The sequence below is a fragment of the Notamacropus eugenii genome, chromosome 1 (assembly GCF_028372415.1).
Source record: "Notamacropus eugenii isolate mMacEug1 chromosome 1, mMacEug1.pri_v2, whole genome shotgun sequence".
In the NCBI taxonomy this organism is placed as follows: domain Eukaryota; kingdom Metazoa; phylum Chordata; class Mammalia; order Diprotodontia; family Macropodidae; genus Notamacropus; species Notamacropus eugenii.
The window spans coordinates 432,052,111-432,074,585 of record NC_092872.1 but is presented as its reverse complement, the minus strand read 5'-3'; the positions used below and the strand labels follow the sequence as shown (position 1 = coordinate 432,074,585).

At 45.7% G+C, this 22,475-nt stretch overlaps 1 protein-coding gene across 5 annotated transcripts in view; it reads right to left on the bottom strand.

Moving 5' to 3' along the window:
* Positions 1 to 848: 848 nt before the first annotated feature.
* Positions 849 to 22,475, bottom strand: part of TRIB3 (tribbles pseudokinase 3) — a 34,733-nt gene continuing 13,106 nt past the window's right edge. The window contains exons 1-5 of one of the 5 annotated variants that reach the window (XM_072631680.1): positions 9,830 to 10,016; positions 6,581 to 6,722; positions 5,617 to 5,916; positions 3,294 to 3,586; positions 849 to 2,300 (exon numbers count right to left, since the gene is read on the bottom strand). In XM_072631680.1, the coding sequence (XP_072487781.1) occupies positions 1,817 to 2,300; positions 3,294 to 3,586; positions 5,617 to 5,916 (1,077 nt within the window). In that variant the 5' untranslated portion in view covers positions 6,581 to 6,722; positions 9,830 to 10,016 and the 3' untranslated portion in view covers positions 849 to 1,816. Of the gene's footprint in view, positions 2,301 to 3,293; positions 3,587 to 5,616; positions 5,917 to 6,580; positions 6,723 to 9,784; positions 10,050 to 22,475 lie in introns of those variants that run through there. The other 4 variants (XM_072631677.1, XM_072631681.1, XM_072631678.1 and 1 more) reach the window with 4 other exon arrangements.

Genomic DNA, 22,475 nt, shown 5'->3' with positions numbered 1-22,475 from the left:
CATGGGTTACCACACATCCTTTCTCTGAACCCTTGAAATTTTCATATTATGGCTAATGTGAAAATGTTTTGAATGGCCGTATGTATAATGGGTATTCTATTTCTGGCCTTCTCAATGGGTGGGGAGAAGGGGTGGAGAGAATTTAGAACTGAAAATTAAAATTAAAAATTTTTTAAAAAGCTACGCAGCTTCATGTTAGTCTGCGCCCAGCTTTCTTCTCCTCTTTGGGAAATCTGAGGTGGAACAGTCACTTCCCCCAGGGTTATCATCATTTCTATTTCAGCAGCCACCTTCCCCTTGTTGATTGGAATCAGGTCCAGGAAAGCAGCTCCCTTTGTGACTTCCCTCAGTTTCTGAATGATGAAATTGTCCTTAAAGCAAGCCAGGAATGTATTTTATTCGGGAATCAGGAAGATGCAGTAAACAGGAGAAGTGATCTCAGGGTCCTGCCCCTGCCACATTCTGGTTAGGTGACTCTGGGCAAGTAACAATCTCTCTGTGTCCCCAAGACCATAAGCTGCAGAGAAGGTGCCAGTCTACAATGCAGAGGGAGTTTACTTTCAGGAAGTTCCCAGGTCACATCAAAAAAGAATGTATTGACTCTTCTAATAATACTTGCACAGCTGACTTCATGGAGTGGTTGTTAAGGCTAGATCAGTAGTTGTCATTATTATTCATGAGACTCCAGCTAGGCCTCCCCCACCTAGATGTAGTTCCAGGGCACCCGTAGCCTCCTCGTACCCCCCTGAGGTTTAGGGAACAAGATCTTTCTCTGAGGAGCTAGTTTTAAGCCAGGGAAAAAGGGGTGGAGTGAGGTGGGCCAAGGAAACCATATGGAGAAATGGGAGTATTTTAAAAATGTCCTTTATTAGTCAAAAGACAAAAATAGATGCTGCATATCATGTCCTTTCCCCATAGACTCAATTGGAGGTCCCAGGGGGACTGAGGAAGCAGGTGTCCAGGCACTGGAGCAGGCCCCTGGGGAGAGAGAGCCTGGTTCTCAGACTGAACCCTTTGACTGGCTCTGAAATCACATAGCCTGAAGGAATGTTGAATTGCTGTTTGGGGACAGGGAAAGGAAAACACAGTTCCCAGAGTCAGTAAGCTGAGGGCCTCTCTTGGAACCTTAGAAGTCCTTCATCCTACCCTTCTTTGGTCTACCATCAGAGGCCCAGATCTATAATTCCTCATATGCCCTGGAGCTCTAGAACCAAGGACTGAAGACTTTGCCTGACACCTGAGATGACTGCCTTCTCACTTGTTCTCCCCACCCCAATACAGACCTTCCAGTCTGCCCAGGATAATACCTTCTTTCCAGTCTCCCCACCCCAAGTTGGCCCTCTCCTACTGTTTTCTTATTGGCTGGCTGATGGCCTGGCTCTTCCTCCAGTATCCTTCCTCCCAGCGCTCTGAGTCTGCAGGGGAAGGGCCCGAGAGGGCCTTCTGGCCACTCAAATCAGGAAGTTAAGGCCATGACTTCTAGGTATTTGTACAGTACCAGCTATGTCCATATAACAATATGTGCACCACCATGCAAGTGGAGCGGGACATGTTCAGCTTGAGTTTGCCACATGTGTGCACCAAAACTTCATATAACTAGTATGTGCACAGACTAGCATGTGTGTGTGAAGTGTGTGCAGCAGGTACCAATCATGTACACACACACCTGCCTCCTTTCTTCTCCACCATTAAGGCACTTGAGTGGGGTTTGGCTTGATTCAAAAAGGAAGAAGGGGAGTTTCCATGAGGCTTGAGCTGCCCCAGCCAGTGGGGCCAGTCAGGGTTAGGGCAGAACAGAGGAGATGCCCCTCTGGGCCTAACTATACAGCCCCTCCTCAGTTTCCTGCCTGGCCTCCTCCTCCCTGGAGTCTTGGCTGTCTGGCACCACCTGCTCTGCTACCCATACTCCAGGCTCCTCAGGGGGGGTTCCCCCTCCCTGGAACCAGGGGTGCAGCAAAATGCCCTGGGCAGTGAGCCTCTCACTGGGTTCCCGCCTGAGCAGGCAGCGGACCAGACAGCAGGCACGGGCAGACAGGCCCTCAGGGAGGGCAAAGGCACCCCTGCGGATCTTGCCAAAGAGCAGGGCAGGAGCTGTGTCCTGGAATGGGTAGCGTCCAGCCAGCATGGTGTACAGTGCCACACCCAGGCTCCAAACATCGGCCGCCTTGCCCGAGTAGGAGTCCCGGGAGGTGAGGATCTCAGGTCCCACATAGGCTGGACAGCCATGCTTATCCCATAGGGAGTCATCTGGCCCCATTAGCGGACATGAGTCCTCGAGGTTCTCCAGAGCCAGCTTTGTCCTAGGTCCGGGGGAGAGAATAAGAGAAGGCCAGGTTACTAACTGTTCCCTTCCTTCTGGGCCTTGGCTCCCCTATCATCATAATAAGAAGGCTGCTTTCCCTCTATAATTCCTTAGATAATTATTATATTATATATATGCTACATTATAATTATTTCCATTTTTCATATTTTCTATTTTTGGGGGCAGCTGGGTGGTGCAACAGATAACACATTGGACCTAGAGTTGGGAAAACCTGAATTCAAATATGGACTCAGACAAGCCCTACCTGTGCCACCTTGGGCAAGTCATTTAACCTCTGTTTCCCTCAGTTTCTTCATCTGTAAAATGGGGAGAACAACAGCACATACCTCCCAGAGTTACTATGAAGACCAAATCAGACAATAATTATAAAGCACTTAGCACAGTGCTTGGTGCACAGTAAATACTATACATGCATTAGTTATTATCTATTCTATATGTATCTTGTATGTGCCGAGTTACTTGCATGTTGTCTCCCCATTAGAATGGAAGCTCCTTGAGGGTAGGGACCCTGCTTTTGCCTTTTGTTATGCCCCCAGAACTTGGCACAGTGTCTGGCATATAGTAAGATGTTAATAAATGTTTATGGACTGACTGATAAGTCTCTGAGATTCCCTTTAGCTTCAACAGTCTGTTCTATGGTTACTTCATTCCAATACACATATATTATAAGCTAACATCTTGTGTTCTATGATTCCAGGCTGCAAAGGGCATGAGAGGAGGGGGGCAAATGTGGTCCTCACTATAGTCTGGGTGCTTACTCTCTGCCAGGAGGGATTGTTTCATTCGCTATATTTGTATTCCCAGCACCTAGCACATAGTAGGTCCTTAATGAACAATCGTTGATGGATAGGTTGATAGATTAAAGCCAAACCGGAGGCTGAATGACTAGGAAGCCAGGTTTCTTTGGAGGGGCTTGGGGGAGGATAGTAGGGGGTGTTCAGGATGGGGATGCTTGCTTTCATGCACTCACCTCTCCTGGTTGACAAAGACAAACTTCCTCAACTTGAGGTCTCGCAAGACCAGATTGTGCTGGTGGCAGTGGGCCACAGCTTGGGCCATCTGGAGGAAGAGTGAGACTGCCTCCCGCTCGGGGATCCGTCTTCGTTCCCTCACGTAGCTGTGCATGTCACCATATGCCCTTGGGAAGAATACATAGACATGATGCTTGCCCAAAACTGCCTCAGCCACAGGAGCTACATGAGGGTGTCGGGGTACGTGGGCATAGGGAGACAGCAACTCCTGATAGGAACCAGCAAGATACACCTAAAAAAGCAAGGTTGGGATTAGTTGCAATTCTAATGATGTCCACCAGGGATCAGCACCCACCAGCAAAACCAAGCAGGTACCAGCCAAGTTTGGTATTAACAAGATAGGGAAATACAGTCTCCTAGACTACTGGGGATGGAAGAGATCCTAGAAAGTCACCTACCCCAAACTCTTTTACATAGGTGGAAACTATTGCCCAGAGAGAATTGACTTTGTCCTAGGTCACACTAGAAGTCTAATATGTCAATGAACAGGGGCAAGATGAACGCAAACAGCAGATTATCTTTTAAAACAGGTAGCTTTGTGTCATAGACCACTCCTCCACACACCACCCCCCACCCTCCCCGCCCCAGCACTCTGGTGAAGCCTGTGGACCCCTACTCAAAATAATGGTGGGGGTTTTTCATCATAACTGAAGGAAATGTTAAATTTCAATTAGAGGCTAGTGTATACGAGATATAATTTTTTTCCCATACAGATTTACAGACCTCCGGAAATCTATCTCACACCAGGTTAAGAACCCTTGATCTAAAAAAGAATAGCCATAATGGAGTGCCATCTTCTAATTCAGGCAAGGACTGGTGGCATGACTTTGGACAAGTCACTAGTTAGGGTATGGGGTCTCCTGATAGGCACAAGCTGGTTACCTCTAAGGGCAGCTATTAACCAGACCCTTTGGACCTCTATTTTCTCCTCTGTAAAAGGAGCAGGCTGGACTGGAGTAGGATTTCTTAACCTATTTTGTGTCATGAACCCCTTTAGCAGGGACCCTGGTGAAGCTGAAGAATCCCTTCTCAGAAGAATAATTTAAATCCATAAAATAAAAAACCCTAGGATTACAAGGGAAACCAATTATGTTGAACTACCACTATAAAAATTTTTTTTTTAAGTTCATGGATCTGAGGTTAAGAATCCCTGGACCAGATAATTTCTGAGATCCCTTTCAGCACTAAATCTTCTGAACCTTAGTGGGTCCTGAAACCTAGACATAGAAACATTAATGCTCCAAAGTCCACTGAAACCCTAACATACTCAGGTCTAAGACCTTCAAAATGGAAACCAGATGATGCCTTATTGAGGATGCTGTGGAGAGGTACAGGTTAGACTAGATTTCTGAAGTCCCTTCCAACTCAACAGAGTCTATGATCCATGTAAGGCCCTTTAGAGCTCTGACATTCTGTGTCCCAACTAGGAAGGAAGGGAATAAGCATTTCTATCGGGCCTACTTGATGTCAGGCACTGTGTTGTTATTCAGTCATCTCATGCATGACATGATCTGGGGTTTTCTTGGCAAAGATACTGGAGTAGTTTGCCATTTCCTTCTGCAGCTCATTTTACAGATGAGGAAATTGAGGCAAGCAGGGATAAGTGATTTGCCCAGGTTCACACAGCTAGCAAGTGTTTGAGGTGGTATTTGAACTCTCCTCCTGACTCTAGATCCTGGTGCTCTGTCACTGAGCCACCTAACTGCTCTTTTACAATGATTTCATTTTATCTTCAATAACCCTGTGAAGTAGGTGCTGTTATTACCCCCATTTTATAGTTGAGGAAATTGAAGCAGACAGCAGTTAAATGATTTGCCCAGGGTCAGAGAGCTAGAAAGTGTCTCAGGTCAGATTTGAACATAGGTCTCTCTGACTCTAAGCCCAGCACCCCAACCATTTCTTCATCAGCTGCCTCTAAGAGTATACCCAGCAACATAGCCTAGTCTATATTTTGATGAGCCAAATTCTAGGATCTGAAGATGGGAATGTCCAGAGACAGGCCTCTGTCTTCCTGCCATTCCTGAAATTCTTTGGGTTCCTCCAGCCTCCACTTCATACCCTAAGGGCAATCTAAGGGCCAGCAGGCAACAAGCTAGAAATTGGCACCAGACCCTTTGTTGTGGCTCAGCATGACCCTTGCACCACTACCTCTGGTCTCAACCATATGCCCTCCCACAAGCTGACCTCTCCAACAGGACATTCTTTGCCCCTGCTCTTCAATGTTGTGGAAGAATTGAGGGGTTGGAAAAGAGTGGCACATACCTTACACATGTACTCCGTGTTTGTGGGGCAGTGCACTGCCCGGTAGGCCCTGCCACCATCCTGGGCCTCTAGGAGTATGTAGGGCCCCAGCCTAGAAAAGGCAGCAGGAGCATCAGAGGTGGGCTCTGGGGGCTTGATGAGGGGCTGCTGGCAGGGGGTTGGGCAAAGATGAGTGTCTCGATGGGCTTGCTTCAGGGGGGGCTGCTCTGGAACGGAGTCATCATCATCATCATCATCATATTCCAGCAGCTTTTTCTTCCGGGGAAAATCCATAGAGAGTGTCATTGAAGTGAGGTTCATCTAGGGACAAGAAGATGAAGAGACTTAAAGAGGACATTTGGAAATGAGAGGTCTTACAGATCCCGAGGATATCTCAGGGTGTCACCTATGGAATCCCTGGATTTAGAGTCAGGGGACCTGAGTTCAAATCTTGGCACTTCTATTTACTACCTCTGTGATTCTGCACATGTCAGTTAAAAACTCTTGGTCTCAGTTTCCTTGTCTGTACAATCCCTTCCAGCTTTCAATCCTAGGATATGCCTATAAACAGTGTGTGGCTACTGTGTGGCTCAAGAGTAAAGAACACAATAAAAAACATCATGTAACATTTTGGCATGGAATAGAAAATAATCAGTATTGAAACTGATCTTAGGATACAGACCATGGGAAGTCAAGAGATGAAATGGAGCTTAAACCAGAATGCTAAAGCTGGAAAAGGCCATTTTACAGAGGAGAAAACTGAGGTTCAGAGAGAGAGATTTGTCCAAGGGAACACAACAAATTAGCAAAAATCAAGACTAAAATTTCACAACTATGAGGTAGCCTATTTAATTATTATTGCTCTCTCAGGAAAGGCAGCTAGGTGGTTCAGTGACTAGGGCACTGAGTTTGCAGTCAGGAAGATTTGAGTTCAAATCCAGCCTAACACTGTTAATAGTTGTGTGACCCTGGGCAAGTCACTTACCCAATGCACTGGAGAAGGAAAGTGGAAACCACTTCAGTATCTTTGCCAAGTAAACTCCGTGAGCAGTACTGGTGTGCTCTGGTCCACAGAAGGGTGGACCACACTGAACAACAGCAAGCTGGATAGAGTGGATGGGCCAGCCCTGGAGTCAGAAAGATCTAGTTTCAAATCCTGGGTCTTACACATAACGATTATATAAGCACAGGGAAGTAAGTCACTTCACTTTCCAGTGCATGGGTAGTTCTCTCTGGGCCAATAAGTTCCAGGGAATTTGCTGATTTTCCTTAGTGGAGGGAGTTTCCACTGACACCGTTCTCAGCCAAAGTGGGGTCCAAATGTGTGATTCCATCAAGGCACCATGTAAAAAAAGGCAGGCAGACAACTGTGAGAACCCAGCATGTTCAGGGGCCTGGCTGAGTGAGGGTCCATGGTGGGGGGAGGAGAGTATCTTCCATTTAAACTTCTCTGGACTGTAGAGCCCCAGGGGACCTCAGAGGTCAATGAACCCAAAGCTCTCATTTTATAGGTGAAGCCCAGGGAACTGAAGTAACTTGTCCAAAGTTACATAGGAATCGAGCGGCAGAGGCAAGATGTAAACCTAGGTCCCTCTGACTCCAAAGTCAACACCTTTTCCACAGTGTGCATCAAAGACGAGACTCACAGTCTCACAAAGTCTCACAGGATCCTCAGCTCTCTGAGGCAGATGAGACACAAATCATCCTCTAGTTGACAGATGGAGACAGTGACACTCAGAAAAGGGAAATGACACATGCAGGTCACCTAGCAAGTTATTGGTAGAGACAGGCTTGAAACCCAAGGTCTGAATCCCTAGCCCTTTCATGTTCCTCCAGGGGCCCTTTATGCTCCTCTCAGGGTCTCAGGGTGGAGCTATTGCTTTTAGCCTGGACAGAAATCAAATGCCAGGTGGCTCCCAGGGGAAGAGCCCTATTCTTTCTCTGATTCAAGATGGTTTCCAGGAAGCCATCCTATCTTTCCTGACATCCTCTTCTGTTCTCTTAGCCAGCCTTTCCCTTTCCTGCTGCTGTAAGTCAGTGTCAGGTACTCAGCTTTAGAGTCCTGGGGATCAACAAACATACACACAACCTACACAGCATGACCCAACACATGAATTCATCCTTCCTCTTCCCTCCCCACCTTGGCAAATGAACCCCAAGCACACACCCAAATGACCCTTTCCCTTAGGTGGTACGGTGGAAAGAGTGCTGGGCCTGTAGTCAGGAAGATTGAGTTCAAATCCAGCTTCAGACACTTTCTCCCTATTTGTGTGACCTTGTGCAAGTCATTTAACTGCTGTCTGCCTCAGTTTCCTCAACTATACAATGGGGATAAGAATAGCACCTACCTCCCAGGGTTGTTACGAGGACCAAATGAGATAGTTATTTGCAAAGTGCACAGTAATGTATCTGACACATAACGAACAATTATTAAATATTTATTCTTATTTTATTCCTTCCATCGAAAACTTTCAAGACACACACACCCCAGAAAAACACCTATGTGATCTTTTGAGTATGTCACTTAAAGTCACTGGGTCTCAGTTTCTTCATCTGTAAAATAAGGGGATGAAACGCCCAATAAACATACAAGAAGACTGATAGACACACCAGGCAGAACCACCTCCTCCCCCAATATATTTAATAGACATGGACAGGAAAGCTAGGGCAGAGCCTGACACACTGAGAAGACAAAACAGACAAGAAGCTAGACAGACAAATCGAATCCCCCAAAGGCGAATACTTCAGACAGTCATACCCAGGAACCTCTCTAGGGGGTGGGGAGGAGGAGATGATATCTCCCTGGAAACAGGCAGCCAGTACTCCCGTGAGACCGGAAGCTATGTGCCCTTGGGGCATGTGCCAAGGGTGGGAGTGGCCTGCTATAGCTTGGAAACAGTGAGGACAGTGGGCATCAGAAGGGTTGGATCAGCTTCAGAAGACCCCCTCTGGCATCCCCTAAGAGGGAAGCTCAGCCTCTCATACCCCTGTAGAAAGTTATTAGTGGTGCTGTACACATCAAACCTGGCCCCTCAGCAGACTGAGAGAGAGAGAGAGAGAGAGAGAGAGAGAGAGAGAGAGAGAGAGAGAGAGAGAATTGTTTATTGTGGTGGAAAAAACACTAATTTGAATTCAGAGGACCTGGTTCTTAGCTAGATCTTGAAATTTACTAGCTTAAATAGAGACAAATCACTTTTCCTCTCTGTGCCTCTTCTATATAATGGTGACAAAAATCCTAGCAGTAGCTAGTTACCCTCAGGGTTTTATCAAGGAAAAGACTTTTTAAACTATAGAACACTAGAGAGTCTAGGCTGTTATTGTTCTTAATTTGAGGTGCAGGGCATAGTGATCATGGTAGGCTGGTGGAATGGATGCTGGATATGGACCTGGGTTCAAATCCTAATTCTGTCACTACTTATAAAGAAAGTCATTTCCTCTCTCCAAATCGAGATGATTAGATTAGATGACTTCTGGGGTCCTTTTCAGCTCTTAAGTCTATGACTAGCTGCACTGTTAAGAAACAAATCGGCCCTCATACCCAGTCTACACAGGAAACACATACAACCTCATCACACTTCTGCAGACACACGTCACAGGGATAATGACACATCTCAGGCACCAGAACCCTGAGGCATTGGGGCCAGGCACCCACCCAGGCTTCATCACCCACTGACACAACTTCCACCCGAGCCCTGACACACCCGAGTCCCGGTGATCCAAACGCTGACATATGCGCGAGCGCGCGCACACACACACACACACACACACACACACACACACACACACTCCTCTTTGGTGACATTCTCATCCCCGTCCCCAACCGCAGGATACAACCTGACCACTATAACTACCTTGCCTGTCCTCCATGTAAACACATACAAAAAACCCACACACACCCTCCTCTCCGCTGCTTCCAGGCCGGCGCTCTTAACACAAACAAAACGCAAACAAAGAACTTCGACAATGGTCCTCCCACCCGCGATCCAGACCGCAACTCTCTGCCACTGTCCCTTACACAACTCCCTCAGGCTTCTCCCCTAGCTACTAGCACATACACAACACACCACAAAGATCCACAACTCCTCAGCCTCTGCCCCATACGGACACTCAGCCCAAGTCACTCTCTCCCATCCCGTACAGTAGCCAGACACACTTAGGGAGCAACGCAGGGACTCGGACCACCCCCGACCTCGCTCTGCCTCTGCGCTGGTCCCCCTCCACGTCGCGGCTCTACCTGGCTCACGAGGTCAGGGGACTCATTTACTTGGGTCCGGCTGGTTGGGGCTGGGGCTGGGGAAGGGCTCAGAGAGCCCACAGCCCCTGCATGTTTGCGCCGCTGACCCGTCAGTGCGGAGCCTCTGCAGCTGGCTCTACAAGTGTCTCGGCAGATGCTCGGGCCAGTCACCGGCCTGGGGTGATGTAAAGCTGAGCTAATCTCGGGTCCCCACCTCCCGCCCCCCGCGGCGCCGGACGCATCCCGCCCCGCCTCCTGATTGCAACATCCCCCCCAGCCCCGCCCGTCGGGCCGAGGGCTCATATCCGCGGGTGGGGAAGGCAACCTCCCGACCCCTCAGAGCCACGCGCACTACCGCAGCGCCTGTCGGCACCCAAGAGTCTGAGAGGGAAGATTTGATGTCCTGGGGGCCCAGACTACCCCACCCCTGAGCCTACCTGAGGCCAGCAGGGGAAAACCCCATCTCTCCTGAAACTATCCTTACCAGCTAGCAGGTGCACTAGGATAGGAGGCAAGAGATGTGGTTTAAGTCCCTTTGCTGCTGTAACTTGGGGAAATCACTTCTCTTTTCAGAGGAAATTAGAGGAAAGTCCCTTCCAGCTGTTAACACTTTACGTTCTAAAGCCTCCCCCTCACCCCCCCCCCCAAGGTCCCACTTGCCCTGAATTCCACACTTCGGACTCTGATGAACAGTGCATTACATGCAAATTCTGACCAGACTTTGGGAGGGGAGAAGTTTGGGGTGTGGCATACTATTATTTTGAGCAGGGCTCATACAGAATGAAAGGAAAGATGAGATCTCATCATTGAACCTTCCTTCAAATCTTGATCTTTGTCACAACAGTATATCCCAGAACCTCAAAACTTGGAAGTCATTTAGTCCAGTCCATCATGGGTAGGAATTTCCTTTACATCAAACCTAAGAAGTCACCTGACCTCTACTTAAAGATCTCCAGAAAGGAGGGAACTCACTGCCTCTAGATTAGAGACAACCCATTCCACTTTTGAATATATCTAACCCCATGGTGGAGAAGTGTGGAAGTGAAGTTTTTCTTCACATCAAGCCAAAAATCTGGGTCTCCAAACTCTCCATCAATTTCACCTACTTCTATCCTCTGTGGCCAAGCTTAACAAATTGAACCTCTCTTCCACATGGATAACTGTTCAAATACTTGTCATTTCTAAACATTCTAATTCTTTCAACCAATCTCTGAATAAACATATCTTGAGGTCATCCTGGAGTCCTTCCTGAAGTCCTGAAATCCAGACACTTGTAGAGCCTTGAATGTCCTGCAGCTTATGAATATGGCACCAGAAGAGATCAAAATGCTCCAGATGCCATCTATCCATATAGCATATAATACACATGTTGTTGTTCAGTCATGTCTGACCATAGCATGCCAATATGTTCCAGTGGGGGTCTCTTGCCAAGGATACTAGAGAGGTTTGCCATTTCCTTCTCCAGTGGATTAAGGTAAATCCAGGTTAAGTGACTTGCCAGGGTCACACAGCTAGTAAGTATCTAAAGCCATATTTGAACTCAGATTTTCTTGACTCTGGGCCCAGAGCTCTATACACTGAACCTCATAATAGGTGTAAAGTAAAATTATACTTTACATGCCTCCTAACAACAGGCATAGAGGAGCCATAACTTTCCTTATTCCTTTGTTTTTTGAAGACTTTTTTCATTTGCTCCTAGATTATTAGAGTCAGGAGGGGCTTTTGAGATCACAGAGTCCAACTCTCATTTCACAGCTGAGGAAACTGAGACCCAGAAAGAGAAAGCAATTTTCCCAGGTTCATTGAGCAAGTTAGTGGTAGAATTAGAATTCAGATCCAAGTCTCATGTCTCCAAACCTAGTGTCCTTGCCATTATTCCTTTGAAGACCCCTATGGTAATCCCACTCAAGACCTATGGTAACTTGAGCTACAAGTCAAGAGAACTTGTTTCTGCCAGAGATTCTTAACCATTTTGAGGTCAGGAACTCCTCTGGCAATTTGTTAAAGCCTATGGATCCCTCTCAGAGTAATGTTTTTAAATGTATAAAATAAATACATAGAATTACAAAGGAACCCAATTATATTGAAATGTAGTTATAAAAAAAAATTCAAGTCTCAATTAAGAACTTCATAGTCTAGACACATCTCTGCCACTAAACACTCTTGGGCAAGCCCTCACCCCTCCTTCTTCTCTCCTGGTCTTAGTTGACTCCTCTGTAAAACGAGAGAATTGGACCAGAAGGTTTCTTAGGTTTCTTCAGGCTCTGACATGCTAGGATTCCATCTTAGAGGCCACTCATTCCTTCAGTCTATTTCCTGTCCTCTGAGGCTCAGGTGTTGTCAGCCACTCTGGTCACCTGTGCTTTGCAGACATCCTTCATCAGGTGTGACCTTGGAGCCAATACCCCTGAAAAAGTACTGGATCAGGAGCTGCTGAGGACAGAGAAGCATCAGGAATCTGAGTCCAGACAGGGCTTCCTGGGGGATAGTCTGCTTAGGAAGCTCAGGACTGAAGTTAGACTCTTATATTTTACTCAAGCTTAACTCCATCTCAAACCAGACCAAGGTCAGCTTCTCAGCCAACCAGAAAGGCCTCCTTCAGGGAAAGAAGAGGATTGTGAGAATCCCATAGAGATGTAACATGGTATAATGCAAAGAGCCTGGACTTGGCGGGTAGGAAATGTGGTCTCAAATTCTGGCTCTGATGTTTATTGGCTGGATGGAAACCACTCTCTCTTAGCTTTAGTTTCCTCATCTGTAAAATAGCAAGAAGGATTCTTGCATTGCCTACTTCCCAGGTTTGTTGCGAATAAACCTTAGGGAGTTAGAGAAACGAGAATATTTAAGATTAAGCCAGTTCAAGTCAACAAACACTTATTAGGTATAGATTGCATTGAGGTTATAAAGGATGTTTTTTTAATGCTGCAGTTCCTCCCCAATCTATTAGAGATTACCCCTTACAGTAAATTGTATTCTCTGGAGAGAGGTCCTTACCTTTGGCACTAACTGAACCTTCTAATGTCTATAAAGACAATGCTGTTTTGAAAGGTACTGCTCAGTTTAACATCCCAGCATCTACAAAGGACTTTCCCTGACTGGAGAGCTCTCCCACACTCAGGATTCCCCTGTCAATCAGCTCCCATTTTCTGAGCTCACTTGTGTGCCTAGCCCTGTGCTCCTGCTTCAGGAAGGCACTGGAAAAGAATATTATGTAGCATTGCCTCCAGATATCTCACAGTCTAGTTGGAGAGTGGAATAGTAGCTCCTTGATGGCAGGGAAAATGTCATTTTTTATGTGTTTAACATGGAACAGGCTCTTAATATCTATTGAATTGAAGGAAGACCCATGTAGGGAAAAGGAACAGATAATACCAGGCCAACTATGCTCACCTGTTCCAGATAAAATGGGACTGGAATTGGAAGGGGGTCTTAAAGAATAGGGAATGTTTGGAAGGGCAGAGAGGAGAGGTGAAGACATGTTAGCCAAGACTTGATGAGCACATTGTACGTAAAGGATGGCTACCTGCATGAGGAAAGGACTGGAAAGCAGACTGTGGGAAGATCATTTGAAGGAACAACTAGAGAGATAGTATGGTTAGCCTGGAAATGAAGAAATTTAGCAGGAATGGGAGAAGCAGCCTAGATTTAGGGACACTGAATTAGGAATAATAGGGTCTGGTTTTCCATCCTAGCTCTCCTACTTCCTTCCTGTATGACTTTGGATTAATGATTAAACCTCTCTGCCTCAGTTACTTCTTCTGTAAAATGAAGGTTTTGAACTTGATGATCTCAAAATCCCTTCCAGAACTAAATTTTATAATTCTATGAGAAGCAGCATTAGATTTGTTCCGCTTGCCCCCAAAAGGAAGAACTAGAAGGAGGGAGCAGATGCTGCAGAAAGGCTGATTTAAGCTTCATATTAAAAAACAAAACAAACTGTAGCCCAGGGTGGGGAACCTGCACCCTTGAGGCCACATGTGACCCTCTAGGTCCTCAAGTGAGGCACTTTGACTGAATCCAACTTCACAGAACAAATCCCCTTAATAAAAGGACTTGTTCTGTAAACAGTCAACAAGCCACACCTGAAGACCTAAAAGAGTTGTGGTTTGTCCTTCATTCTCAAAGAGGACCATGGCATCAGAAAAATATGTCATGACTTGCAATTGAATTGGATTTGAGTGAGGTAGAGCTGTGCAAAGTCACCAGCCTCACTTTCTCCTCCAGAGTCATCTGGGTCCAGTGGCCAGATATTAAACAAGAAGACTGGAGATGACCCAGGATGCAGTAGGAGACCTTGACCTTTTTAAGCTAAGTTCTTTCTGAGTTCTTACTTTGAGTGAGGTAACATCCATTTAGTGATTAGGTCTGTTTAAGAAGTGAATCAAGGGATGGCAATTCAATTGCAAATCATGTCATCATCTTCCTGATGTCATGGTCCTCTTCGAGAATGAAGGACAAACCACAACCTGTGAGTAGTCTGAGCTGCCCCAAAGGGGACCCAGCTGACCACTTCCAGTTGGGCAACTCAGCTTGTCCTCTTCTCCTTTCCTCTCCTCTCTGTCCCCATATGGGCTTTCATGCCCTTATCTGAGAGTGTTCTGCCCAAAAGGAAGGTAAATTTTGATGGCTGAAACCTATCTAATTATCTTGGGGTTTATTGGCTAGATTTCTTTCTTAGAGACCATGTCTCAAACCCAGTTCACTCTGGCTCTCTCTGATTGGCCAACAATAGGTCCCTGCCCAAGCACCACTTAATGGTTATTTTGGGGGCCCTCATGACTCAGAGTGAATATAAATAGTAATTGTTTCTCTTTGGGCCAGCAACTCAGAGGGTCTTCTCCTCCTATCAGTGTAGGTTTGCAAGAAGAGAGCGCATGACTGTTTGGCAAGGTTGTGGTAGAGAGAATTTATACTCTATCCAGAGGTTGGCCTACCTAACTTTCGGCTATGACATTCATCCACATGGTTGGTAAATAAATGTCAGCCTTAGGGCACAAACCTGAGTCTTCTGATTCTTAAAAGTATATGTTTGGACTATTAGACTTCGAACTCCATCAGGGTAAGGCGTGTGTGACACTCACTTAAATTTTTTTCCAGGTCTAACACTCTGGATTTTTAGGATTCTATGAGAAGACTTAGAAAACCTCAAATGACCTGGTCAAGCTTGGAGTCATGCAGAGTAGTCTAACATCCAACCCCAGCTGAGCTGTTCAGAGAGGCTTCAAGGGCATGGAGAGTCAAGCCTGGACCCCACCCAGAAACAGAGTAGGTGGGGATGACAGAGTAGTCAGTTACCATCCTGATGCAATATCCTGGTAACCAGAGAAAGTGCTTCCCTGGCAAACAAGGTTAGTGCTGGGCAGGGGCCCAGAATGCCAAGCCTCAGGGCAAAGTGTCAGAAAGCTTATGACCCTTGCTCTCTTCTTGTTACCTCCTGTCCCCACAAGCTTGTTTTGCTGCCCGCTAGGATCCTTCTAATCCCTAGACTGTTTTCTTCTCCTGCCCAGCTCTGTCCTTCAGCTCTCCCCATCTAATGACTTCTCTATCTAAGAATTATGGTCTCAGAAGACCCCACAGCCAAAAGGAATTCTAGAGATCATTCAGTTAAGTTCTATGAACCCCTCACCCCCTATTTTTCAGAGGAGGAAACTGAGGCCAAGAGGGAAAGCAACCCTGCTACTTAGCTTAGTGACCTTCAGAAAGTCACTTTTCTCCTAGGGGGATAAATGAGGTGGCCACCTCAGTTACAGCTCTAAATTCTATTATTCTAGAGGACAAAAGTTGTATCTTATAGAGGGTTAGAGATAGAAAGGGCCTTAGAAATCGCTTAGTTCAACCCTCTCAATTTACAGAGAAAGAAACTAAGATTCAGAGATGGCTTCAGTGGCAGAGCCTAGATTAGAATCCAAGTCTCCTGAATCCTAGTCACAGCTTTTACTACTTCCTGGGTTGCTTCTAGGCTCCTGGAGCTCATTCAGTTCATGACCTTAGATACCATCTTTCCCTAAAGATGACTTTCTCAGCTTGGACTTGGTTCCCCATGCCCAGTGAGGGGAGCTGAAGGCACTGCTCTGCCCAGGTATTGTCCAGGGTCCTGCCCTTCTGGTTGCTGGGAGGAAGGGGGGGGGGGGGGAGGAAGGGGGGAGGGGAGGAAGGGGTGTGTGGTGTTGGTTGCTGGCAGGAGAGAAACTGACCCCACAAAAAATTTCCCAAGGCTGATCTAATCATTCTAACTCACATTTCTCTAGGGCTTTAATATTTACAAAACACTTTCCTTCCTTCCATCAGCCTTGTGAGGCCTATAACCCCAAGCTGGATGAGCCCAGGCCACCAAACTGTTAAGTGTGGAAGTTGAGATTTCAACCCATGTCCTTCCTAATTCAAAGCCCAGTCCTCTCTTCAACCCCTCATTTAAAATTTTTCTTATTGATATATTTTGTTTTTACAACATCTTTATTTCTGCTTTCTGTGATGGGGATAATCATCCTTTTACATCTTTCCTTACTTTATGAGGAAAGTACTTTGTAAATCTTAAATCACTAGAAGAAATTAGTTATTATCATCTGGTCAGCTTGTACATCCTAAGATCATAGACTTACTTCGGGGTCCTCTAATCCAACCCATTCATTTTATACATGAGGAAACTGAGGCCCAAAGTCACACAGTTAGTATCTAAAGTGAGATTCACTGAGATCTTCCTGACTCCATCCAGGTTCTCTGACTCCAGAACCAGCACTCTTTCTGCTGACCCAATCCTTCCCTGTCTCCCAAAAACTATGCCTGAGAGGACTTTAGGAAAACTTGAGGTGGTTAAAAAGGGAAGAATGGAGCCAGGCTTGGGGCCCCTTACCCTTTCCATACCTGAGGATAGGAAGGGAAGAAGGAAAGAAGGAAGGAAGGAAGGAAGGAAGGAAGGAAGGAAGGAAGGAAGGAAGGAAGGAAGGGAGGGAGGGAGGAAAGGAGGAAGGAAAGGAAGAAGAAAGAGAAGGAGGGAGAGAAGGAGAAAGAAAGGAAAGGAAGGAAAAGAGAAAGGGAAGGAGGTAATGAGGGAGGAAGGAAAGAAAGGGAGTGGGAATTTTAGCCTTGCAGGGAGGTGGGGGCCTTAGCAGGAATTGATTCACTTTTGGCACCCAGAACGTATGTAGAGGGAGAGAACCAGACATCTCCCAGTGTAGGTATTGGGGTGTAGGAGGGGGAGTGGGACGAGGAATATTATGATGGTAAACTTCCCAGCCTAGAAGGAGGAGTCAGTGTAGTTTAGTGAAAAAGAGTGCTATTTCTGGAGTTAGATGTAGACTCACACCCTGCCTTGGATCTTTACTACCTGTGTGACCTTGGGCAAGTCACTTAACCTCAGTCAGCAGGTTTTTTCCTCTGTTAAATGAGGACTTTGAATGAGGGGCCTTCCCTTCCATTTCTATACCTGTGGTCCTGTGAATCTTAGATATCCTGGATGTCAGCAATATATCTTCTATGTTCCCCCAGTGTCTAACCTGGGGAGAGGAACATAGAAATAATTCCCTTCTTTAAAAAGTGTGTTGTGTTACAATTTACAAAGTACTTTCCTCACAATAACCCTTAGTTCCATTTTAAAGACCAAGGAAACAAAGTTCAGAGAGATCACTTTCCTGTGGTCATATAGCCAGTCAGTCTAAAAGCATTTATTAAGCTCCTACTAGTGTAGTTAGGTGACAAAGTGGATAGAATGCTGGGCCTGGAGTCAGGCAGACTCATCTGCCTGAGTTCAAATCCCACCTTGGACACTTCCTAGCTATGTGGGCAAGTCGTTTAACCCTGTTTGCCTCAGTTTCCTCAACTGTAAAATGAGCTAGAGAAGGAAATGGCAAAGCATTCCAGTATTTTTGTCAAGAAAACTCCAAAATGGGATCAGGGAGAATTGGCTTGACTGAATGACAAAGCTTCTGCTGTGTAACAGGTAACTGTTACAAGTTGCTAATTTGCTAAGTTGCATTAGGATACAAAGAGGCAAAAGGTAGGCCCTGCCCTCAAGGAACTCAGTCTAATGTTGAGAGACAACATGCAAACAGCTATGTACAAACAAACTAGAGACAGGATACACTGGAGATACTCTCAGAGGGAAGGGACCTGAGTTAAGGAGGAGGGGGGAGGTTTCCTGAAAATGAGATTTTAGCTGGGACCTGAAGGAAGCCAGAGGGCAGAGATGATGAGGGAGAGCATTCCAGTATGGAGGAGAGTCCATAAAAATGCTAGTCATGAGATAGCAACTTGTTCAATATACAGCCAGGAGGCCAGAAGTAGAAGGCATAAGAAGATTGGAGAGGTAGAGGGGGCAGGTTATGACAAAGTGGGTATCTTACTCTACAGAGTGGAGAGTTGGTGCATTTCATGCTAAGTCATAGGATGCTAGGGTGGCAAGGTTTGGAGTACAGGCCCTGGAGCATGGGAAACTGAGCCTAGGGGGAGCACTCCATGCAGCATGTATGCTACCTCATCACCTCATGCCTGGATTGTTGTAATAGCCTTCTGGGGCATCTGCCTGCTTCCAGTCTCTCCCTACTCCAATCTATCCTCCATTCAGCCACTAACGTGATTTCCCTAAAATGCAAGACCTGTCATATACTTCCATACTCAATAAACTTCAGTGGCTCCCTACTGCCCCAGGAGCAAATATAAAATGTTCCGTTTGACATTCAAAGCCTTTTGTAACCTAGCCTCTTCCTATCTTTCCCATCTTCTTACACCTTACTTCTCTACACCTACTCTTCCATCCAGTGACACTGGTCACCTGGCTGTTCACAGAACATGACCCTCCATTTCTCAGCTCCAGGCATTCTTTCTGTCTGTCCTCCATGCCAGGAATGCTCTCTGCCCTCTGCTCCAACTATTAACCTCCTTGACTTCCTTTAAGTCTCAACAAAAATCCAGCCTTCTGTTGGCAGACTTTCCCAACCCTTCTTAATTCCTAACCCTCCCCCGTTGATTATTTCCTATTTATCCTGTATATAGCTCCATCAGCCACCACCACACCATCCATATGTGGAACCATCAGTTACAACAAATGGAGAAGTTTTGAATTCTGTGGATAAGTTCACTCATCTTGGTAGTATACTTTCCTAGGATGTACACATTGACAATGAGGTTGATGCACGCATTGCCAGAGCTAGCTCAGTGTTTGGGAGGCTCCAAAGAAAGATTTGGGAGAGAAGAGATATTACACTGACTACCAAATTGAAGGTCTACAGAGCTGACCTCATTGTTATATGCTTATGAAACATGGACAGTCTACCAGAGCCATGCCAGGAAACTGAATCTCCATTTGAACTGTCTTAGGAAGATTCTGAGGATCACCTAGCAGGATAAGGTACCAGACACTGAAGTCCTTGCTTGAGCTGAACTGCCAAGCATTCAAACTATGCTTCAGAGAGCACAACTCTGATGGGCTGGCCACGTTGTTCAAATGCAAAATGTATGCTTGCCAAAAAGACTGTTTTATGGAGAACTTGCATGGGGCAGGCGATCACATGGTGGCCAGAAGAAACAATACAAGGACACTATCAAGGTCTCTCTCAAGAACTTTGGATTTGACTGTGCAACATGGGAAACACTGGCGCAGGACCACTCAGCATGGCGTGCCCACATCAGAAAGGGTGCTGCGCTCTGTGAAAAAAGCAAAATTGAGACAGCACAAAGTAAATGCAGGATGCACAAATTTGGGATATCCACTTCAAATATTCATATGGACTATCTGTGCCCATACTGTGGTAGAGCTCTCCGAGCTCGTATTGGTCTGATCAGTCATAGTTGGACACACTGAAATTTCACTTTACAGTGGTGATTTCATTTTGGTTCTCTTCGATGATGAAGGACAACAACCAACCAGCTGATTTGTATATTTTTGCTTGTTTTCTCCCCACATTACATTGGAAAGTTCCTTGAGGGCAGAGGTAGCATGTGAACCCACCTCTAGGATCCAATGAAAGGCTTAATGTAGAAGGTGGTGCTTGAGTTGAGTCTTGAAGAAAACCAAGGATTCTAAATGGTGGAGATTAGGGGGGATTGCATTCCAAAAGAAGAAGATAGCCAGAACAAAGATTTGGAGGCGGGACTGATTGTACATGATGAACAGCAAAAAGTTGAGGTTGGTTGGACCATACAGTGCATGAAGGGAAATAATGTATAATAAGGAGGGAAAAGTAGATTGGTGGAGGTGAATGAAGGTGAAATTCATAGCTGCGCAAGAAGACTATCATGGACAAGATGGCCTTTGTGATGGTCTTTAAAAGATGGACAGAATGTCAGATGGAGAAAGATATTAGTGTAAAGCTTATCTCCCAAGTTGGAAAGTATTCACGTTATGTAACATATATAGCAATATTAGCAAATATAGGACATGTAGGACCTATAGAAAATATTAATCCCATCCTTGTTCCCTCTTAAAGAATGTATATTTAAACTAGACCAGACAGATGAGCCTATCCTCACGGAGTTGAAAATCCAAGACCCAAAAGGGACATTACAGGTGATCTAATCTAAATCCTACTGGAAACAGAAATCTTTAATGCATCAGTCCTGACAAGTGGGGCAGCTAGGTGGTGCAGTGTATAGAGCCTGGGTCTGGAGTCAGGAAGACTCCTCTCCCTAGATTCAAATCTGGCCTCATTTAATAGCTATGTGACCCAGGGCAAGTCATTTAACTCAGTTTCCTCATCTGTAAAATGAGCTGGAGAAGGAAATGGTAAGCCACTCCATTATCTCTGCCAAGAAAACCCCAAATGGGGTCATGAAAGAGGCATGACTCAGAAATAGCAACAACGTGCTAAGTCAAGAAGGGGCATCTACTGCAGAGAGAATGGGCTCGGGGGACACATTTTGTGATGTGGCCAGTGGGGGAACTTATTTGTCATAATTGTTTGTTATGGTTGTTATATTTGTTACAAAGATTTTTTTTTTCTTTTCAATTCAGGGGAGATAGGAGGGAGAGAAAATAAATATGTGTTATATTGAAGCAATAAAAAAATTGATAAAAGAAAAAAGAATGTGACCCTGGGCACTCAGAGGGCTGTCCCCACAGCCTTCAGGATGAGAGTCCCAGGAAAGACAGGCAGCACCTTCTGATTTCAAGACTATGTTCCCATGATCCTTCCTTCCCAGCTTCCTTCCTCTCCCCTCCCCCTACCACAATACCTGGCACAGCTCTGGAGATTGGGCGGAGGGAAGGGGGTGGATCCCACTCCCTGGTTTCCCTTTCTCAGAAAGGCTCCAGGCCGGTCAAAGGAATTGTCTGCCTGCTGGTTGCATCAGAAGGGCTTACGCAAGGAGCTGGCCTCTTGGCTTCACAGTCTGACTTTGTTCCCAAGGGTAGCCCCCCTTTCCTTCACCCAGCCCACCTCCTGTCACGTGGGCCTCCCCTCCCCCATACCCTAAGGGACTGCATTGCCTTGACAACCTCCAGAGGTAATCACAGGAAGTTCCTGGAGGCACAACCCAACCCATCTCTTTAGGGGGTGTTCTTTGTCTTTTTCTGTTCTCCAGTTGGTTTTAGCAGGTGCTGCTGAAGTCAAGGTCAGTCTGAGTGAGACTTGTCCCCACACTGAACCCCAACTCTGATTCAGAGACTGAGCCTTAGTCTTGAACTCACTGATTCCATATACCCCCAATGCTTATAAATAAATAAATGCTTATCTTAGGTTACTGGGGACTTTGTGGATGGACTTGGGGTGGAGTTGGGAAGGGAGAGGATACCATGATTCAGAGCAGTATACCCTGCGAGGGTATGGTTTCCTTTCCCCATTTAGGTATATCACCCCACCCCAGAACCACAGATGATCATAGACCTAGGACCACAGAAGCATCTGATCTCCCCCTCCCCCCATATTACACATGAAAATAGTGGCCTAGGGAAGTTAAGTAAATTGCCCAAGATCACACTGGTAGCACACCTCAGAGATGGAACCTAAATCTGGGTCTTTTGATTCTAGAGGCAGTATTCTATCCAATTAAATTATTTTTTCATGATCATATGTTATTTTTTTCTCCTCCCCTTCTCCACCCCCCCCCCCCACTCCCAGGGGGTAAAAACATGCTCAAACAAAACTCTTCTAACAAATAAACATAATCAAAGACAATAAATCCCCTGTTAGCATCCCAAAATGCGAGCCAGTACTTTTCCCGTTGTACATCACTGGTGTTAAAACCCCAGGTGGTCTAGATGAATCTCTCAGGTCCCTTCCAGTTCTAATATTTAATACTCTAACATCCCCAGATCGAACATTTCACATTTTAAAGCCCTTCAAGTGGAACCTACTATAGTAGATAACGCTTTAGATTTGAAGTCAGGAAGTCCTGGGTTTGAATTCTACCTCTGACAGTAACTGTTTGACCCTGGGCTAGCTGTGGATCCCTACCTTCCCTCCCCCTCCCAAGTTTCCTTCTCTGTAAAATGAGGATAATATTAGCATTATACCTCACTGGGTTATTACTAAGTATTAAAAGAGATAATGTATATAAAGCCCTTTGCAAACCTTAAAGACAAGGTCAGTTATTCTTCCTTTGGTTTTGCTCTCCACATTATAATTTTTAAAAAATTTAACATTTTATTTTTCCCTCAATTACATGTAAAAAGAGTTTTAAGTTTTTTATTTCAAATTTTGAGTTGCAAATTCTC